The 19,305-nt window shown below is 38.4% G+C and overlaps 2 protein-coding genes across 4 annotated transcripts in view; both read left to right on the top strand.

Moving 5' to 3' along the window:
- The first annotated feature begins 221 nt into the window (after positions 1 to 221).
- LOC103714757 lies at positions 222 to 10,045 on the top strand. 2 transcript variants are annotated; one of them, XM_026807542.2, is made up of 7 exons: positions 222 to 689; positions 1,151 to 1,494; positions 1,625 to 1,730; positions 2,100 to 2,223; positions 2,325 to 3,065; positions 6,075 to 8,043; positions 9,169 to 10,045. In XM_026807542.2, the coding sequence occupies exons 2-7, from the start codon at positions 1,296 to 1,298 to the stop codon at positions 9,264 to 9,266; spliced, it is 3,237 nt and encodes a 1,078-aa protein (XP_026663343.1). In that variant the 5' UTR covers positions 222 to 689; positions 1,151 to 1,295; the 3' UTR covers positions 9,267 to 10,045. The 2 variants fall into 2 exon arrangements, with proteins under 2 accessions (XP_026663343.1, XP_008800363.1); XM_008802141.3 differs by having other exon boundaries at positions 230 to 689; positions 9,078 to 10,045.
- Positions 10,046 to 13,606: 3,561 nt separating this feature from the next.
- Positions 13,607 to 19,305, top strand: part of LOC103714778 (ATP-dependent DNA helicase Q-like 5) — a 29,091-nt gene continuing 23,392 nt past the window's right edge. For both annotated transcript variants that reach the window (XM_039130887.1, XM_039130886.1), the window contains exons 1-6: positions 13,607 to 14,580; positions 14,836 to 14,955; positions 15,041 to 15,094; positions 15,966 to 16,078; positions 16,285 to 16,497; positions 16,651 to 16,729. In XM_039130887.1, coding sequence (XP_038986815.1) covers positions 13,642 to 14,580; positions 14,836 to 14,955; positions 15,041 to 15,094; positions 15,966 to 16,078; positions 16,285 to 16,497; positions 16,651 to 16,729 — 1,518 coding nt within the window. In that variant the 5' untranslated portion in view covers positions 13,607 to 13,641. The remainder of the gene's footprint in view (positions 14,581 to 14,835; positions 14,956 to 15,040; positions 15,095 to 15,965; positions 16,079 to 16,284; positions 16,498 to 16,650; positions 16,730 to 19,305) is intronic.

Below are 19,305 nucleotides of genomic sequence, written 5' to 3'. Positions count from 1 at the left end.
ATAGATGATGTGGCGATTAATTATTGGTCTGGTTCATAGTTGACGCTTGTAGACCGGCAATAATTTCATGCATCATGGAGGCTGCCGAGACCAAAATTATCTTGTCTCCTGGACCCACCCACTTGCATCCGCAGTGCAAGGAGGAGAAGAAGAGCGGGCGTTGGAGGGCAGTTAGACCACCACCCTTTTCCCTCCCGGTTTTGTCATTTCGGTCCCAACCAGTGTCATTCCAGTCAATTCCATACAAAAAAAAGACGAAAAAAATCAAAGTGAACTACTCCAGATGGAGCTGAGAGCGAAGTTGTAATCACTCGAGAGGGAGAAGGACAGCAAAAAAGCTTGCTTCCGAGGGCTGCCGAGGAATTCTTCGTTAAAGAGACAAGAAAAGAGAAACCCTAGCGAGGTCGGTTGTCTCCCCGATTCCTCTACCTTCCAAGCCCTCGCAGTTCGATCCAATTTCACTTCGCTTTGGCATTCGGATTCCCGGAAAGTTAGGGCTTCATTGCCACAGTCCCTCGCCGCCCGATCCGCGACTCGATTTCCCCCTCGAAGCGCCGAATGCCGCCCTCTGGGTGGAGGTGATAGATAAAGGAGAGATATTTTTGGGAAATTTGGCGGATGGCGGAGAAAACCCCTAGCTGGACGGGTCGTGAGGGGAAGAGATCAGAGGCCATTGGGCTGTGGTAATGGTAAGACGTGACTCTTAGTTTGGTAATTTCTATATTTTTATATGTTTTTGCTTCCTTTTCTGCTTAGGTTTGCAGAGATTGCTTGCTAGGCGTGCCGAGCCGTGAAAAGTTTGAGATTTTTTCTGTTAGATTGTTGCAAAATTTTAGTTTTTCTTTTTCTTGTTTATGGGGCAACGCAAGTTCCTATCTTTAGGTTCAATTATTGAATTTAGCAAAAAAAAAAACTTCGCTTTGATCATAATGCAGCATTACCATATTTTTTATTCAAGTCAATAACCACATAAATTTATGTGAATTTTAAGATACCAATGGAGTGTCTTTCTGCCTGCATTAGTGGATTCCTGTTCTTTTCCTCTTTTTTTTTTTTTTTGTAGTTTCCTGCTTCTTCTTCTTCTTTCTCCTTTTCATTCTTTCTATTGTTTTCTGCAGTCTAGGACAGTAATTATGTTTTTTTATCACAGACTATGGCGGTAGAACTGCTGGCCACCTCATTCTGGATGGAAGATTGCATGTCATGGGTTTTTTGGTTGTATGGGGGTCGGTTTGGTGCATGAGGAAGAGGGAGGGGTGGAGCTCCAGTGAGAGGGGACCTTGCGGTTGGAAAAAATGCCTCCTTCACCTGCATTGAGGTGCTCTCCTGGTAGGGACCATGGAATGGAGAATACTCACAGGAGGGGCCAGAGTTGTGACAATAGGTTGATGCTAAAAGCCAAAGACGATGATCTTGCACTTTTCAATGAGATGCAGAGTCGTGAGAGAGAAAACTTCTTGCTCCATATTTCAGATGATTTTGATGACTCTATCTGTAATGCTCTTATTCACCCTTGTTTTTATATCTGTTGATTTTGTTGCCTCTATAGTCTTATTCTTTGCTGATAAATATGCAAGTATCATGTATTCGCCATTAACCTTTTTCTTTTTTGTGTTGTTATCAGCAAAATTGAGGTACTGCTCAGATTTCAAGCTCAACATCAACATTCCAGCACGAGGAGAGAGCAGTGATCTACTGAATTCAGACGGCGAGAAAAATGACTATGATTGGTGAGTTCTCTTCATAACACAGGCTATACCATTTTACACATTTATATTATGAACAAAAAAAAATCATGTTCATGTTGGGTCACCTGTGCACAAAACTTGGATACATGTCTGATATAAGCTCAGCTAATGCGGTATTTTTGTTGATGTTGGAAATTTGCGAACTGTAAAAGGGGAAGTGTTAGCAGCTAGCCAGTGAATTCTTGGAATCGTTACAATTGTCCAATTCTTTACAGCATTTTGAATAAGTTTTGCATCTGACATATTCATGGTATAATTGGAAATATATTTGATTTCATATTTTCTTCTTGTTTCTCTATATGTTATTAGTAGTTGTTAACCATGTGATGCTATGTCATTGCGATGAAACAGGCTGTTAACTCCTCCTGATACTCCTCTTTTTCCTTCATTGGATAATGATGAGCCTCAGGCAGTTAACCTGGCCCCTAGGGGCAGGCCACGAAGTCAACCCATTTCAATATCAAGATCGCCCAGGGTAAGCATTATATTTCTCTATCTATTTGTGGTGCCTCCAGTTATTCCTTAGTGTTTAATACTTTTCTAGGAGTGTCCTTCATATTTTATCTATGATCACAGGGTGAGAAGGCGCACAGGACAAGTAGAAGCAGTGCTAGTCCGCAACGACTAAGCCCATCCCCTCGATCTGGTTATAGTGCAGTTCAGTCAAGAGTAAGGCCATCCTCAGCTCCTTGCTCTACCTCACATCCTGTTTTACGACCAACAACACCTTCACGAAGACCATCAACTCCTCCAACCAAGCCATCAACACCAACTCCAAGGTCTTCAACTCCCACACTACGGAGGATGAGCACTGGTTCAAGTGGGCAATCATTCTACTCTGGAACAAGGAAAACTTCCCCGATAAAGGCACCTCGTGGTAATTCTGCCTCACCAAAATTGCGAGGTTGGCGATCGAACCTCTCAGGTTTCTCCTCAGACACTCCACCTAACCTCCGAACTTCTATCTCGGATCGATCAACATCACATGTGAGAGGTTTGTCTCCAGCATCTGAAAATGGAATGGATCTGTCATCAAAATTTCGTAGGCAGTCGATATCACCATCTGCATCGAGAAGTACCAGCTTATCACAAAGTCATGAGCGAGATTGCTTAAGCTCTTATAGTAAGGCTTCTTTTGGCAAAGATGATGTGAACTCAGTGCGCTCGGTAACTGGAGGAATATATGGCAACTCCATAGCAAGAAAAAATGGAGCATTGGTGAATAACAGAGCTATGTCATTTTCTAAGAAACCATCCAGAATATCATCAGCAAGTTCTGCCCCAAAAAAATCTTTAGATCCTGCATTTCGACAGATGGTAAGTCTTATCCATAACTATTTTATTATTACTATCATTTGAAGTACATTCTAGAACAGTTATATGACTCTTGACTATTTTGCTTGTTATGTTTCTGGCATTCTGCATTAGCTTCATAGCTGCACTATATTCAAAAGAACGAGTTGAGTTCTCTGATTGGTCAATTATTCTACTGAAATTGTCATTACTTTTTAAGTAAACCTTTATTCAACAAAAAAATTCTAATGGCAGATTTATGTAAATATTAGAAAAATAATGTTCAGTTGCTTAACAATATCTCCTATTCTTGTTTTTTAACCAACCTTATCTCTTTCTGGTCTCTATCCCTCCAAACTCATTAGGTTATTAATACATCTCAAATCTTTTATCATCCAGCTTCTCAATGAATGAAGGTTGGTGGGACATTCCATTCCTAAATGGAAAAAATCCCCTCGAATCTCTTTTTCTTAAAGTTGCTTTTGCATGTGCCCGTGTACGAATCTTTTTTAACCTCCCCTCTAATCATTAGAGCCCAGATAATAGTTTCTAATAGAAATTAATTGAAGGGAGGGCATTATAATTATAGAGAACATGTTTGTTTCATTTTGGTATAGCCAACTAATTTGCGACAGAATTTCTTGCATTAGAACCTGCCTTAATCTCATTTTTGTATGGAGATGTCGAACTGTACATTGTGCATAGATGAGGACTAGCTCTGCTCATTGGGCTTTTGAATGCGCTTGGACTTGTAACTGATATTGGATGGGAGGGTGCGGCGGCTGGGAGTGGGGTTGGGCCGTCGTTTGCACTGAGTATGACAAATAAATTACTAGGTTGGTACTGACTTGTTATTTCCAAATCTAAACCTAGTGACTGCATGCGCAACCTAGGCTTAGTGAGGCTAATAAAAGCAAGCCCCTCAGTTTGTTATTTCCCAATTGTTTTTTTTTTAATAAAAAAAAATGTACTTCTCATGTGTCCTTATCAGGAGCTATAGTCCTCTATTACTACGATTTCTCAAGTCCTTTCTCACAATTTTCAGTTAGGGTTTTAAATTTTAGATCTTCCTTTAACCCATAAACACAAATTCAAATCCCTTTCAGTATGAGTGCTGTTACTAACCTTCATTTCCCATGCCTATAACATTTAAATTTGCACATCAATACTTCGAACCTGTAAGCTTCTTTTGATATATTACTTTTCAACCAAGTTTTAGCTTTTTAAAATTTTCAGTCTTTCCATATCTAATCAATTTGCCCCTGAAACCACTCGCCTGAATATTTTCATGTATACAATGTTTGCTATATATGCCATGTCATCATTCTTTAGTCTTGCTATCCTCCAATCAATATAGAAAGAAAATCCAGAGCATAATAGAAATCCAATTACTTAATCTCTGTTTTTTTCAAGAAAAAAGAGATTGGATAAGTCAGATGTAAAGAAAGAGGTCTGCCATGGAAAGGGAGAAGTTTACTTTCAATAGATTATGGATTTCTTTGGGAGGAATCATTTTGTGGTTTATGAAATATTGTTGATTATCATTTGGATTCCCAAAGACAAGAAGCATTAAAATGGTGATGTTGTGTTTAGGGCTCCAATTTGTGCATCACTTTTCCTAATATTATATTTTCTAGACTGCTTAAATCTCCTGGATACATACTGATTGATTACTCTCTATTTTGTTACCTTTCTTCTATTTACATATTCTATGATTGCAAAGAGACATTTCTTGCAGAGATCTAGGTTCCTCTTATGGTTCTTGCAATGTGGCTTTTTTATTTCCTGAAATTTCAAATAGACTAATGGGCAGTGTTGTGTGGACACAAATATGAGAGCCGGATTCAGAAGTGTATCCAAATGTCTGACTTGACAAGAGGGAAAAAAAGAGATAAGGGATATGTGGGATAAACTATAATTTAACTAAATTATATATTTGTACTTTTAATATTGTTTCAATATACTTGTTTCTTCTTCAAACTTCCCAATTAACTTTAGGATATAAGTAAAAAAAATTTTTGTAACGTTATTTCAATATTTTTATCCTTTGCCGATCATTAAGAAGAATGAATACTCACTTTTAACATGAAAATGGAGGGTTAGACTCATTGTTGGAAGACTTCAACTCTCTGCCAACCATAAGTATCTAATGGAGTGACCCATATGTATCCAACATGGATTTTTGGAGTTGGACACATGTATCAAGGTCATACAGCTAATGGTACTAAGTTGGGCTCCTCACAATTTATTTTACTCTTTAGGATATTAGATATTGGACCTCAATGGTTCCAGCCCAACAGTAGGCTGTGTTAAAGTAGCCTGGTCTGGCCCAATATTCACACAAATAACTCTACCTATTAAACTACTCTGAAAAAAAGAGGACATTTTACCTTTTTTGATGGCAAAAGTCTGCCAAGGAGACCTCACAAATTTGACTTATATAAAGTTTCTTATTGGGATCAAGGAATTGTAGTGAGATAAGTAAATTGAAGTGAGAAAAGAACCAGAGAGTTCTACTGAATGATGGTATGGTGGTGTTGTTCTGGTAGCAACATTATATTATCATGAGAAAATAGCAATGCCACTGTTTGGAAGATGAAAATTTCATAAAATCTTGCAATATATCATGAATCACCTTTGCTATTTGTAGTTATATTATACTTTTCATGTCTTTTAGAACTGACTAATGATGGTATCTCTTGTAAATGTTAATGCTCGTGTCTTACAAATATTAATATATAAAAGGACTAGATGCATATATAGGCTTGGAGAAAGAGCTTTCTTGTTCAAATGCTCTTGCTTTATTACTTTTGAAAATATATTTGCTCATTTTGCCATAGCTCTTTCGTTCAGTCTAAAATTTTGATGTCCACAAGTTTTGGTTTTATTATGTCAAGGTCTTAGCGACTGCATTATGTGATTTTATTTATTCTATTCTTGCTTTCATCGTCCAATTATAAGTTTAGCAAACAATCTAATCAGTGTATGCCTCTTACATTAGCACTAAGTTTTTGTTGCTTTATATTTCTGTAGGATCATCAGAAAACTCCACAAAATATGTTCAGGCCACTTTTATCAAGTGTCCCCACAACCACGTTTTATTTGGGGAAAGCAAACAGTATGCACCGGCCATTGTTCTCTAGAAATTCTTCACTCACAACAAGCAGCAATGCAAGCTTCGAGCATGTTGCTCCTGATATGGAGGATAGTGACCATGAGCAGGGTTATCTGGCTGGTGATTGGAAAAGGTCACAAGATCACGATACTCAAGAGGAAGTATTTATGTTTGATAAAGTCGACGAGATAAATGAAGATGCATGTCATAATATTGATGCCTGTAAGCTTCAAATCAGTAATGAAAATTTTGATGAACGTATGGCCAATGAGAATTTTGATGAAGCTACGACTAACAAGATTGATCCACATGAGTTAGAGAATTCCATGAGTAATGCTGGTGTTGCAGCAAGTTTTGCAGCTGCTTCTCAAACTTCAAATGTTGCCAACGAACATTCTGAGGTTGATTTTCATGGAATGACGGCAATTTGCTCTAAATGTGGTAAATGCTTCCATGTCATGGAAGTGGATGGTGACATGGATGTTTGTGAAGAATGTGCTGCAATAGATAGGCTTTTAGCTTCTGCAGAACCTGGAACTAATGCTCTTGTAACTCAGGATAAAATGGTTGAGCCTGACATTTCAACTGGAAAGGGTAGCTCAACTGGTAAAGATAGATTGTGTGGTGAAGTGCAGCTTCAAACAGGAGTGCCTGAAATGCCTGAAAGGAGCGGCAACAAAGTTATGGTTAGTCAACATGGAAGGAACAGCGAGCCAGAGCCTGATTTCTTGCCAGATAGTTCTCCATTTCAGTTGGCAAAGGTTCAGAAGGAGCTCGACCTTTCTCAACGGCAAATGAACAGCCATAGTGAAGTGAGTATTCCTGAACCTGATAATGGAAATACATCTCAACAGTCACAACCCACTAGCCATCCGAGTCTCAGGGTTGACAATCCTGAAGGAACAGGTATTTCGGTACTTCTACTGCAAAGGTCAAGTAGCAGCAAATGGCCTGTTGTGCAGGGCAGAGCATTTTCTGCTACAAATATACTTTGCTCGGAGCCTTCATATGTGAGAGATAATATGATTGCCATGAAGCGCAGCATTGGAAGGGATAGTGCCTCGGCTTCATCTTCTGCCGATCTGGGATCATCTAGGCACCTGGAGGTCCGTGTTCAGCGCCAGTTAAGCAGCAGAAGGGGTGAGATGGATAATGTAAGAAGTGATTGTAACTCGAGTACTCGAAGTATTGGTTCGCATTCAGATATTTCAGTTAATGCCTCTGACGCTTTAGTTCTCCCCAAAAGTGAAACTGGAACTGGCTTTGATAGCTTTGTTGGGGATATGGAAAATGAGGCCCAGCAACAGATACTTTTTACCACTGAAGAACATGACAACTCTTCTAAAGATACAGAGCTAAGTGCCATGGAGCATTCACCTATTGGACAAGCTGTTGTTGATGGAGATGCATCTGCCTATGCTGATAGCTGCATGGCATTTAGTGCATCTGAATCACAACTTTTGAGTAATGCATGGAGTATCAATATGCACGAGACTTCATCAGTAGATAACCTAAATGAGGAGGCATGCACCTGTTCCAACAATGCGGATGGAGTTCTCTGCCAAAACAATGCAAGGAGTATACAAGATGCAGAAGTAGTAATTACTACTGCAGATTGCTCTATTTGTGTGAAAGATCACATGCCAAATGGTACTAGCTGTCGAGATGACATCTCTGATGCAGCCACAGGAAGCTCTTCTGTTGTGGCCCTAGGACAGCAAAATGATCATTATAATTCTCAAGACTCACAAACCGAGTGCACAGTGTCCCAAATGTCAAGTAACACTGAGGATATTCATGAAGGTCGTATCTCCACAACATCAGATAAGGATGTGTTGATTTCTGCATCTGAATCTAACATTTCTGAACATCCTTGTTGTATCCATGGTATGTGGCTTTGCTACCAACCTTGTCATGTTATGGTGTTATCATACTGCTGAGCAACTTTTTCTCTTCAATTAGCTTGTGTTTTTGGGATTATGCTGTAGAATTCTTCATCCTCCTCTCATTCTGAATCTATTATCGTAGGTTATCTTGCTATTCTGATCGAGTAACATGATTTTTTTGTGGGGATTGACCTATGCTTTGAAATTGTCTTTATGCATCACCGGTACAATTACGCTACCATTATGCAGATATTGTAATTTTATCTTTGTCAGTCCTGCTATTTTTCCAACCAGTGTTTTAGACTTTGTTATGGTCTGCAATGCTTTGTTTCTTTGCATGCTTTCTGTGCACAATTATTTATTGCTCGTCATGGCCTTCAAATGTGTGTAGACCTCCAACAAGCAAATTCCTTTCGTAGAGAGATTTCATGTGTTGCTTATATTTTTCATTTGTACTGATGACAAGTGTTTTCTTGCAATGTCTATTATAAGTTTCCAAGTTGGCTGATACTTGACAACACTCAACCAGCATGATAATTTAGTCTGATAAATAAGATTGCATGTTGTAAAAATGCACAAGCTTTACCTTCAAAATTTAATCTTTAAGCATCACAATGGGACCATGGATTTCATGAATGCAAAAGATACAAATACCTACATATATTATAGATAAGCAATTGATCCAAATACCTACATATAGAGATGCATGCCATTGCAAGGGGAATTAGCTTTTCTATTACATAACCGTTGCTGTACATTGAAGCACCTGGTATTACTTGGTAATGTGAAATATTTTGAATGACATGGTGTCTATAATTTCATTGAGATTAATCTGGCAACATAAATCTTACAGGGTGAAGTTCCACTTATAAAACTTTGTATTCATGCCCAATCGCTAAAAAATAAAAGAAACATGTTTTGATATTCCGAGTTTCAGATCTCCTGCATCATGGTTGGTTCATCCACCATCAGTTTATTCTGTTTTATCAAGAGGAAAGTGATGATTTTATTTTGAATGATGCTTGCCTTTGACAGAAGAACCAGATGTAATGATTAAAGGTCCAAATAGACAAATGCCAAGAAGCTTAACACTGGAAGAAGCAACTGACACCATACTCTTCTGCAGTTCTATCATTCATGATCTGGCCTACAAGGCTGCAGCAATTGGGATGGAAAAGGAGTTGGTTCTACATGAAGTTCCCCACCCGACAGTTACAATATTAGGAAAATCTGTTTCTGATCGTAAAGACTCGCGCAAGATGTCCAATAAACGCAGTCCAAATTCACGAAAAGTCAAAAGGAAAAAGCTGGAGACTGAGTTCAAATTACCTTCTGGAGAAGTGGGAAATAATTTGAAAAACTCAGAGTCTACACCTGCCAATCCTATGATCTCAAACACGATTGACAGTGTAAAGCCCCCGAAGCTGGAATCAAAGTGCAACTGCACAGTGATGTAGGCAGGTCTAATTCATTCAGTGCATATACTTCGGCAAGAACTCCATTGTTTGCAGGATTCTCTTTCCTCTAGTCCAATACTCAGAGATTTCTGTATTCTTTTTGAAGAATGAAATTTCTATATTTTCAGAGGAACATCATCATATATGCTCCGATTCCAATTTGTTTGTAGAGCATGCCATGAGTTGGTACGTAATCTTGTAAAATTATTGTCCTTTTGGGTCGGTTCACAAGAGGAATCAGAGGTTTGAGACTGTCTCTCACTGTTTTCTTGTTAGTCTCCGTTTGTGTTGATGGTCTGTTTTGTTTTGCTTCTCCGGAAAGGTTGCAGTGCGAGCTATTCTTTTGTAAATTCTTAAGTGTTTGCTTTTTGGTAAATAATGTAATGTTTGCATATCTTGACTTTGAGTGGTCTTATGCCGTTCCCTTTTCATCTCAAGAATTTCTTTGAAAGGGTATTGGCCAAATGTAATATTTCAGATATATGCGGTCTGTAATTTTCTAGTTTTCCTATTGATGCAATATTTCTGTCTCATGCTTTCATGCAAGAATTACTCTCTCTCTCTCTCTCTCTCTCTCTCTCTTTCTCACACACACACACACACCTTTAGTGTTTCCTTTGTAACACTAGATTGAGGTACTCTGCTTTTGTTGTTGTTGTTAAAAATTTTCTTACGTTCTTTCCTCACAACTACAAATGGAACTGTGTTTGGGACATGTATGTATGATATTAGAATGGGGAAGGGGCTACAAAATAATACACCATCAGCTGAGGTTGGTGGACTGGCCTTTATAGCCGTCTGATTGCTGTGCAGCTGGCCATCAGTACACTAAAGGTGTGGGGTGTATCATTTGTATAAACGTACATAGCGTGAGCAAATTTGACATCTCTCAGCTAAATAAGAAAATTTCGTTACAAGTGGATGTGTTAATATGGCATCTCTCATGGATCACCACCTAATAGTACGTAGGAAGCAAAGGTGATTGCACGCAACCATGCATTTTAATGTGCATAAATACAATATCTTCTGCTAATTAACAAAATTTCTATAGGTGTATGATTGCACATAATGGCTGTGCATGGGATGAACAGATATAGCACCTCTTGCTAGGTAAGGAAGCTTTTTAATTTTCACTTATCTTTGGATGGCTGCCATCAAGAGATCGATAACCAGCATGCAACACGCATTATGTATGACATGGTATGTACTTATGAATTGTCTTGTTTGATGGTCATTCATCTCTTGATAGTAGCCATCCATGATTGCACAGCAATCTGCGGTGCTGCTCGTGAGCAGTAGAGAATCGGTGCTCTTTAATTTTATGATTAAAATAGATTTTTTTTTTTCAAAAAAAAGGAGGGGGGGATTAACTCCACCTATGTAGTAGCTCCTACTGGGCCCTTCTTCCACCAGAGAATGTTTGATACATGTAGAAAATTTCTCATACCCTCCCCACCAGCATGGGCGAATCCACGTGTGAGTACGTCATCCCAACACTACCGCGTGTGAGGACCAGTAGCGCTTTCAACGGGCAAACCACGCGGAGGGCATCCGGTCCCCATAGTTAATCGACGGCCACGTGTTTCGAACCTAGATCACTTCGTTGGAAACAAAGCTCCATTCTAACTGTGCTACCACCTCGGTGGTTATGACTAAAATAGATCGACACGACATAAGTGCACTAAAATGGATCAACATGACATAAGTGCATGCATCACAACTTGATGCGTTGTATGCGAGTGCATGTTTTCCTTCTCCTTCCTCCATGGCTTTGATGGTCATATGCACATTAATTTTCTTTCTAGTAAAAGCCTCCATGATAGTCATGGTCATGACACTTTAATCTAGAGATGGAGACCTCTTTGTCTGGATCTTAGCTGTGCAAACAAGCTCAATGACACCATGTGGTTGGAATCAAACTAAAAGAATTATTTAATGGCAACTTGATAACCTTGTCAGCAGATGTGTGAGCACTAAAATTTACCTAGATAAGCCCAACAAATTCCTCAAATAGAGGAGGTTTGAGACAACACTTCATTCCCTATAAAGCATGCAATGGTAAAAATTTTAGTTGGACCAAATCCACATCTAAGCTGGTAAACTAGTCCAACTACGAAACAACGCACACAAATGCTTGTGTATCGTGCTCTTTTTACTTTTTGTCCGTCTTTGTGCGTGTTACTTTGAGGTTGGACTGGTCCAACCAATAATTTCTCTGTGCAATGACCTATCACCTAATAAATAGGATGCGACTCTTGAATTGTGCTAACTTTCTATCTACTTTACATTTCTTTCCATCTATGTCGTACAACAAATGGAACAGAAAATAGAGTGACACATTAAAGCTTTTAAAGATGATGTGTAAAATTTGTCATTCTTAATAATGATTTTAATTTGTCATGAAAATGTAGATAGTATATAATGCACTCATAGAAGCAAATTAATACTCCAATTCTAAAGATTACATTAGTGTGCTAACATTTTATGCAAACTTTCCCACTCTTAAAATATTTTTACCTCTATAATAATTAGAATATATATTTTCAACCAAAATGCTGCTTTTTTTTCAGAATAAAAAATAGTCCTATAATATATTAAGTTTTTTCACCTAAATTTATATGTGCACTAATTTTCTATTGAAAATTTTCTTCCTCTCCAAATACATTTGTCCTACAACGCCTCTATAATAACCAAGATATATTTCTCCTAAAATGCCCCCAATTTTTGGGAGAAATTAAAATACCCTATAGTATTTTAAGTGTTCACACCGATAAAACTCTCAACAGATTAAATCCCATCTAATAGATCCAACCAGATCCTCTAGAGCCTCTCCAAGTATTTTTCTTGTGTTTTAATTTTAAAACTTCTGTAATTATAAAATAACTCTTTATAATTAATTTAAGCTCAAAGAATACTCTAATATACAAACTCAGAAATATTTTGATGATGCCCGATGCTAAAAGAACAAACATTATGGACCACTAATTGATAAATCTTTGCCTCACCTTCTTATTAGCTTAAATATTTTGAGGACATTGCACCCCCCCCCCCCCCCCCCCCCCCCCCCCCCCCCCCTCTCTCTCCTTATAGCTGTTTGATATATATCTCGGCTTTGATAAGAAAAAGGAATTTCTATTTGTTTGGACGATCCCTCCAACATCAATACCTAACTTTTGGATCATCTCAACTTCCATCCATATCTAAGTCCTATCTCATTACGCCGAAATCTTAAGCATATGCATCTAACCTTTAGATCATCACAACTGCAATACATCTTACATCTCTCATCTGATTATTATCCACGTCGTCTCAAGTAGTCTTGTTGGCTTTCCCATTGAATTTCCTATGAACTCTGTTTTATTAGTTTTCTCATTTGTCTAAGTTCATATATATATATATATATATATATATATATATATATATATATATATATATGAGATTTATATGATTTATAAAGACAATGGTAGAAAAAAAAGTGAGCTAGAGTTGCAAAGAAAGAAATTGAGATTTGGATGTTAGAGATGCTCATAAAATAAAGGCTACTAAAGTAGTCATGGTAGCAACGAGTCTATTGCTCTACTCTTAAAGAAAAAAAACATAGATCTCATGGGTGGAGATATATTTTGTCTCACATAGCTACATTATATTTATTTAGCAATAAACCCCCCAAAAAATAGAATTAATGGGACAGTTGATGGCAGCCTCGAGCTATTAACAATATCCATAGTTCATAACTCACACCTGTTATAAATTTTTAGTTTAAAATTACTTCTTATTCTAAGCATATTTGTTATTACTAGTTATTTAAAACTTTGAGAAATCGCTATAAAGATAATTCAAGATAAATGTAGTTGAGTTTTTAGAATCTGAACAAAATTTCTTAGCATAACTTTACTAACACAAGCAAAATGTGAATCCATCTCCCCCCCCCCGAAAAAAAAAAAAAAGATTTATCATTTTTAATAATAATTTTAATTTGTCACGGTGAAACGCTACCTGGTGGTAATAATACCCAGATTCCAAATGTATAGATTGCTAATCCTTCTTAAAAAAGTATTCATTTCATTTGGCGGGAAAACCCTCACGCCAATATAAACATGGCGCCTCCCGCTCGCTCTCTCTCTCTCTCTCTCTCTCTCGCCATGGAATCCGACTCCGACTCTGATGCCTCCCACGTCTCCGCCACCCCTCCCCGAAACCCTGAGCCTAACCCTCCACCACCTCCTCTCCCTTCCCCCAAATCTAGGTCTAGGGTTTTCTCCCTCCCCAAATCCAGACGAAGTACCCCGCCCAAATGCAAGCCCAAGATCACTCCCAAACCAAACCCTAAATCCTCTAATCAGGAGACGCCGGAGCCGTCCTTCCCCTCCGCCGATCTCTTAAACCCCCACGGCCTCTCCGTCAAGATCCAGCGGCCGTCGGACATCAACCGCACCGCCTCCTTCTCCCGCCTCGTCAAGTTCCGGAGGCCCTCCTTCGATCCCTCGGAGTTCGAGAATGGAGAAAATGTCGGCGTCTGTGGGGGCCCTGCGGGAAATTCCGCGGAGGAAGGAGGTCCTCCGAAGGATCCGAGGCCATCTGAGATTCATGCCAAACTTAAAAGAATCCACCCTAACTCGATTGGATTTGAGGTGCCCGTGGAGCTGCCGAAGAGGCCGAGATGCAGCAACGAGGGCAATTTTGTGCGGCTGAACATCAATGGCTACGGAAGGAAATATGCGTACAAGAATGGACGGAGAAGGTTTGCAACAACTTCGCGAGGTCAGAGATACCGCCGGAAGTTCATGAAACATGGATCTGGAAATGATGCGGAAACATACAGCTGCGAGGAGGATAAATTGGCTTCAGGTAGCTCGTGGGAGCAGAGGAAGGGCTCAAATTGTCGCAATAATTCGATTGATGAGGCAGTGGTTGCCGCTCGAGAGGACCTATCTGATGAAAATTTGAAGAATTTGCTGAAGCTGACTCATGGGTATGATTCGTTTCGTGAAGGGCAGCTGGAGGCGATCAAGAAAGTGGTTGCTGGGGAGTCGACGATGCTGGTGCTGCCTACTGGTGCTGGAAAATCACTATGCTACCAGGTAAAAGACAAATTAGATAGGAAATAAAATCTGGCCTTGAATGCTGAACTCAATAAATAAGAAAAGGCTTGTTTCGTATTATGCCTATGGTGATGCATGTATTGTATCCATTCTGCTGCCTAAAGAAAATCAAGACAAAAATATGCATATATTGTTATTCCAATGGCATATAATTAGGATGTATCATGCTGTTAAGAACAATCACTTTTTCATGTCTTCAAGAATCTTTTGCTGATGATAATGATGTTCCTTCAGCTGCCAGCTCTGATTTTACCTGGGATAACATTGGTTGTGAGTCCTTTAGTGGCCTTAATGGTTGATCAACTAAGGAAACTTCCTCCGGTGATACCTGGTGGTCTACTTTCCAGCAGTCAGGTAATTAGATTACTATCACGCACACAAAGCTCGTTTGGGTAACAAATGGCACTATTTTTGTTTTGATCTCGTTTTCTTGTTCCAGACACATGAAGAGGCTTCTGAAACTATGGATAGGCTTCTTGGAGGAGACGTCAAGGTGAAATTTCATGGTTCTTTTGTTCAGAAGAACTATCTGTGATCATACTATCTGATGGGAATATTTTTTTTCTAAAGTTGTGGTTTGAGAAGCAAATTGGAACTCTTTTGGTCATCCTAACTAGCAAAATTATTGGGAGAAAGAGAAATCCTATTTCCTCTCAAAGTTAATTGAAACGCTCACCTGTGAATGAGAAAGTGTATTGTATTTACTTTTCAAACCAATGTGCTGATCAGGTGCCACATGTTCCCACAGAGCCTTATGGACACATATTAGGCTATTGTGGGATAACTGCCATGATTCAGTTTATAGACTAAACATCATTAGAATTTATCATGTCCGTGGTTGACATTGATATGTATTTCCCAGTAGGTACTGCTGCTTGTAAATGTTATTGTTCTTGGTTCTAGCTTAGCTATCATGATGATGAGTTGCAGCTTGCTTTTCCCTAGAACAAGTGTACTGAACTGTGCTAATCTTTTAGATTATTCCAGGAAATTCACAAATGTATCTGATATTATGACCATTTATGAAAGCAATTTTCAGAATTGGAATGCGCTCTCTCATTTATGACATTTTACAAATTGCATGTGTTGATGCTATAGTGCATGCATGCAAACAGGCTTGCAGGTGAAAGATGTGCTAAATGATGAGACAATTGTTACGATTATTTACATCATTCTACAACATGCATGCATGATGCTATAGACCATGCATGTAAACAAGCTCATAGGCATTAATGTATGCACAGACAGATAAAAATATATGTGCATGCATTCTGCATCCATTTTCACCTTTGCTACATTTTAGTAGATAAAGTTTATGGAACAGTGGTGCTAAACTGCTGAAATATCTGTGCTTCCTGCCTCAGGTGCTTTTTGTTTCGCCTGAAAGATTTCTAAATGTGGACTTCTTATCGATATTTGAGGATGCACTGTCTATATCGCTTGCAGTGATTGATGAAGCTCACTGCATTTCTGAATGGTGAGTGATTGGGGAGTGTTTTGACATTGTAATAACTGTCTTTTCTGATCCCTGGATTTTGAAGAGCAACTTTATGTGTTACACCTTTGTTTGCTGTACATAAATTCTTTGGAATGTTGATTGTCATATTGTCAATTAAGTACTTCCTTGGTTGCTTAACAACTAGTTTTGCCTTAAATAATTTGCAGACTTGAACAATTTCACAGGTCTCATAACTTTCGGCCTTCATATTTGAGGCTGAGGGCATCATTGTTTCAGAGCAAGCTTAATGTCAAGTGTCTCCTTGCAATGACAGCAACTGCAACAACTCAGACATTGCATGATATTATGCATGCTCTAGAAATTCCACCTAATAATCTTATTCAGGCATGCCAAATACGTGAAAACCTCCAGCTTGTTGTAATCTTGAGTGACAATAGGCAAGTGACATTCTTTAAACTCAGTTTACTTTGAATAAATTTGACTTATAATAGTTTACCTTGCATAAATTTGACTTATATTCAGCTTGGTAGTAAATGCAATTGGTATAGCTTGGGCTCACTTAGGATGACTATTACCTGAGGTTATTGCAGATTGAAAGATTTGTTGGTGCTAATGAAGTCCTCTCCTCTGATTGACATGCAAAGCATTATTGTGTATTGTAAATTTCAGGTTAGGCTTCTTTACTTTGCTTCATACCATTAAATCATGTATATGCTTCTTGATGCAGCCATCTTGTATTAGATTTATTGGTTTTGAATTGCTTATGATTTTGTTTGGCATATTGTTATGGTGGTGATTGTATCAAATTTAGAGAAGTGCTTGCCCTCGCAAAGTGGATTACTTTATCTTTACATGAGATAGAGGGAACTGAGGGAATTTATTTTTGTGATAGAAGCTGTAATTTTGTGACGGTCTATTCCTTTTATTTAATTATTATATATGTGTAAGTTTTCTAACCTTGTAGGAGTTCTTACTTTTTTTGGAGGAATGCTGTATGAACCAAGAAAATAATGAGGTGCTTCTTGTTTTGTCTATAGTTAATGATAGATGGCATATAAGGATGTAAGTGTTGGTTGTGCAAATTGGAGCCCGAACCGTGCTACAAAATTATGAAGCGTTAAAATAAGAAGTTGAAGAAGATAGAGAATTTGATCGAGTATTGGAGCTCTTGATCAACGAATGCATAATAGGAATTATGGAAATGTCAGTAGGAGGCCCTTGGTTGGAAATTACTAGTTTCTTTTCTGATTCCTTAAAGGTAATATCACAGATAGACTCAAAATGAATTATATCTTTATAAAAATGTTCCTGCAAAATTTGGGCTGACATGAACTCTGAGATTGAGGGGTTTTCTCTTTTTTTTTTTTCGTATTGAAAGCATTGTAATTGTCAAGAGCTTCATGCTGAACATATTCAGTGATCTCTGTAGGAATACAGAAGGCTTGACCTGACCTTTGTTACGCTGATCCACAAAATAATAGGCTTATAATTAGTATCATGTAAATCTTTACTAGTCACATAGCATTTAGGCTATGGGAGTGCTTATATAAATTAGTCAATATCTACAAAATGCATATAATGGATGGTTTCTTGCTATTCTGAGTGTCTTGAGTCTTTGGGAACCCAAATAAAAAAAGAGAAAGCAGTGTACAAGATCAACTTTGAGAAAGCCAATGACAGGATGCTCTCTTTCATTACAGCAATGGGTTCCTTATGAAGCCTCAATAATTCGCTGCAATTTTTTCGTCTGGTTGTAAGAACCTTTTTGTCTGCTTCCAAGGGAAAGCAATAGGGATTCCATGTCAGGCTTCATCCCTTTCAAGGTGAAATGGATATAGATCACCAGCTTTTTACAAAAAGACATGCTAATTTCCTATTTTAACTATTTAACTCAGTTTTCAGCCTCAAACTGTAGCCTGGATGATTGCATTGTGTCCACGAAATGCCTAACTAGGGAAGAAGTGCTTCTCTTCGTAGCACTTTCATGGGTTTGCTTCGGGCAAGGCACTGTTGAAAATGGAAAAGCAACTGCAAACATGCCAGTTGGGTTTGAAACATTGGTTTTATATGTTTGTTTGTCTCTTATGTGCTTATGGAATAATTAAGTGCGGCCATGCTCTTCATTAACATTTTTAAAGTAACACTAAGCTACAACATTTGTTTAAAAAGGCAAACATTTTATGGATATTGAAAACAATTATTTGTCACTATGGCACATTTTCTGCAATTGTATCATGACTTGGCATGGTATGGTATGGAACATTTTACTGTGCCAACCTGTAACCAATAAGAGCAGATTATGCACTACTTAAATCACTACATGATAGGATTGCTTCAGAAAAGAAAAAGAATATGCTTAAAGTTTTGAAGAAGAAAAGAGAAGGAAGGTTGAAGCTACCCAAGAATTTGATGGAAGTTATGATGATAAGACTGGCTTTGATGATCTGATTGGGGAGAGAAAGGATTTTCTTCAACATGCTTAAATTGGACCTCTCAAATTTTTTTTTTTTACAAAAGTAGGGTTTTACCTCTCTTTTCTTTTATTAGAATTATACAATTGATTACAAAATCTCTATTTATACTAGTGAGGTCTGCTTTTACAAAAACATGGGTTGGATTTCTCTTCTAGTTGGAAGAGGTTACAGTTTTTCCAAAATAGCCATAATTAGTTGAAATAATCATGGAAAAGCTAAAATGATGGTTCGTAATCTCGGTTTCGGATACGGTATGGTACGGTACACTTCTGTATCGAAATAGCTCTCTGATCATTTTTCTCAATTTTTATCTCGGTATGTCTCAGTATAAGTCGGTACGTCTCGGTACGGACCGGTACGTGCCTCGGTACGAGGCGTTATGCCTCAATATGGGTGGTACGAGGCTTGTATAGGCTTGAAGTTAAGTTTTCTACCAGTTTTTTCTCGATACAGTACGATACGCTCCGTACCGGATGGGTTGGTATGCCCCATACCGGACGGCTCGGTATTGGGCGGTACGGTAGACTATGGCTAAAATCTCTTTGGAGCTAGATCTTAATTTCTGTATGAATTTTGTCTTTAGTTAGCTTTGCCTAATTGTTCCTAAATTGTGAGTTATGCCGATCAGGGTCTTTCTTAGTAAGAAAACTTTGACGTTGACCAGACCGTTTCAAGGCCCAAACATTGTTGTAGGTCCCCATCTACCATCTGTATCAAACCCTTTAGGGGTCGGCGCAACATGGTAGTACTTCTTGAAAGCTTCATTTTAGC

This window comes from Phoenix dactylifera, chromosome 10 (assembly GCF_009389715.1).
Source record: "Phoenix dactylifera cultivar Barhee BC4 chromosome 10, palm_55x_up_171113_PBpolish2nd_filt_p, whole genome shotgun sequence".
Classification (NCBI taxonomy): domain Eukaryota; kingdom Viridiplantae; phylum Streptophyta; class Magnoliopsida; order Arecales; family Arecaceae; genus Phoenix; species Phoenix dactylifera.
Note: the sequence above shows the minus strand (reverse complement) of the source record. Positions and strands in the feature narration are given on the sequence as shown.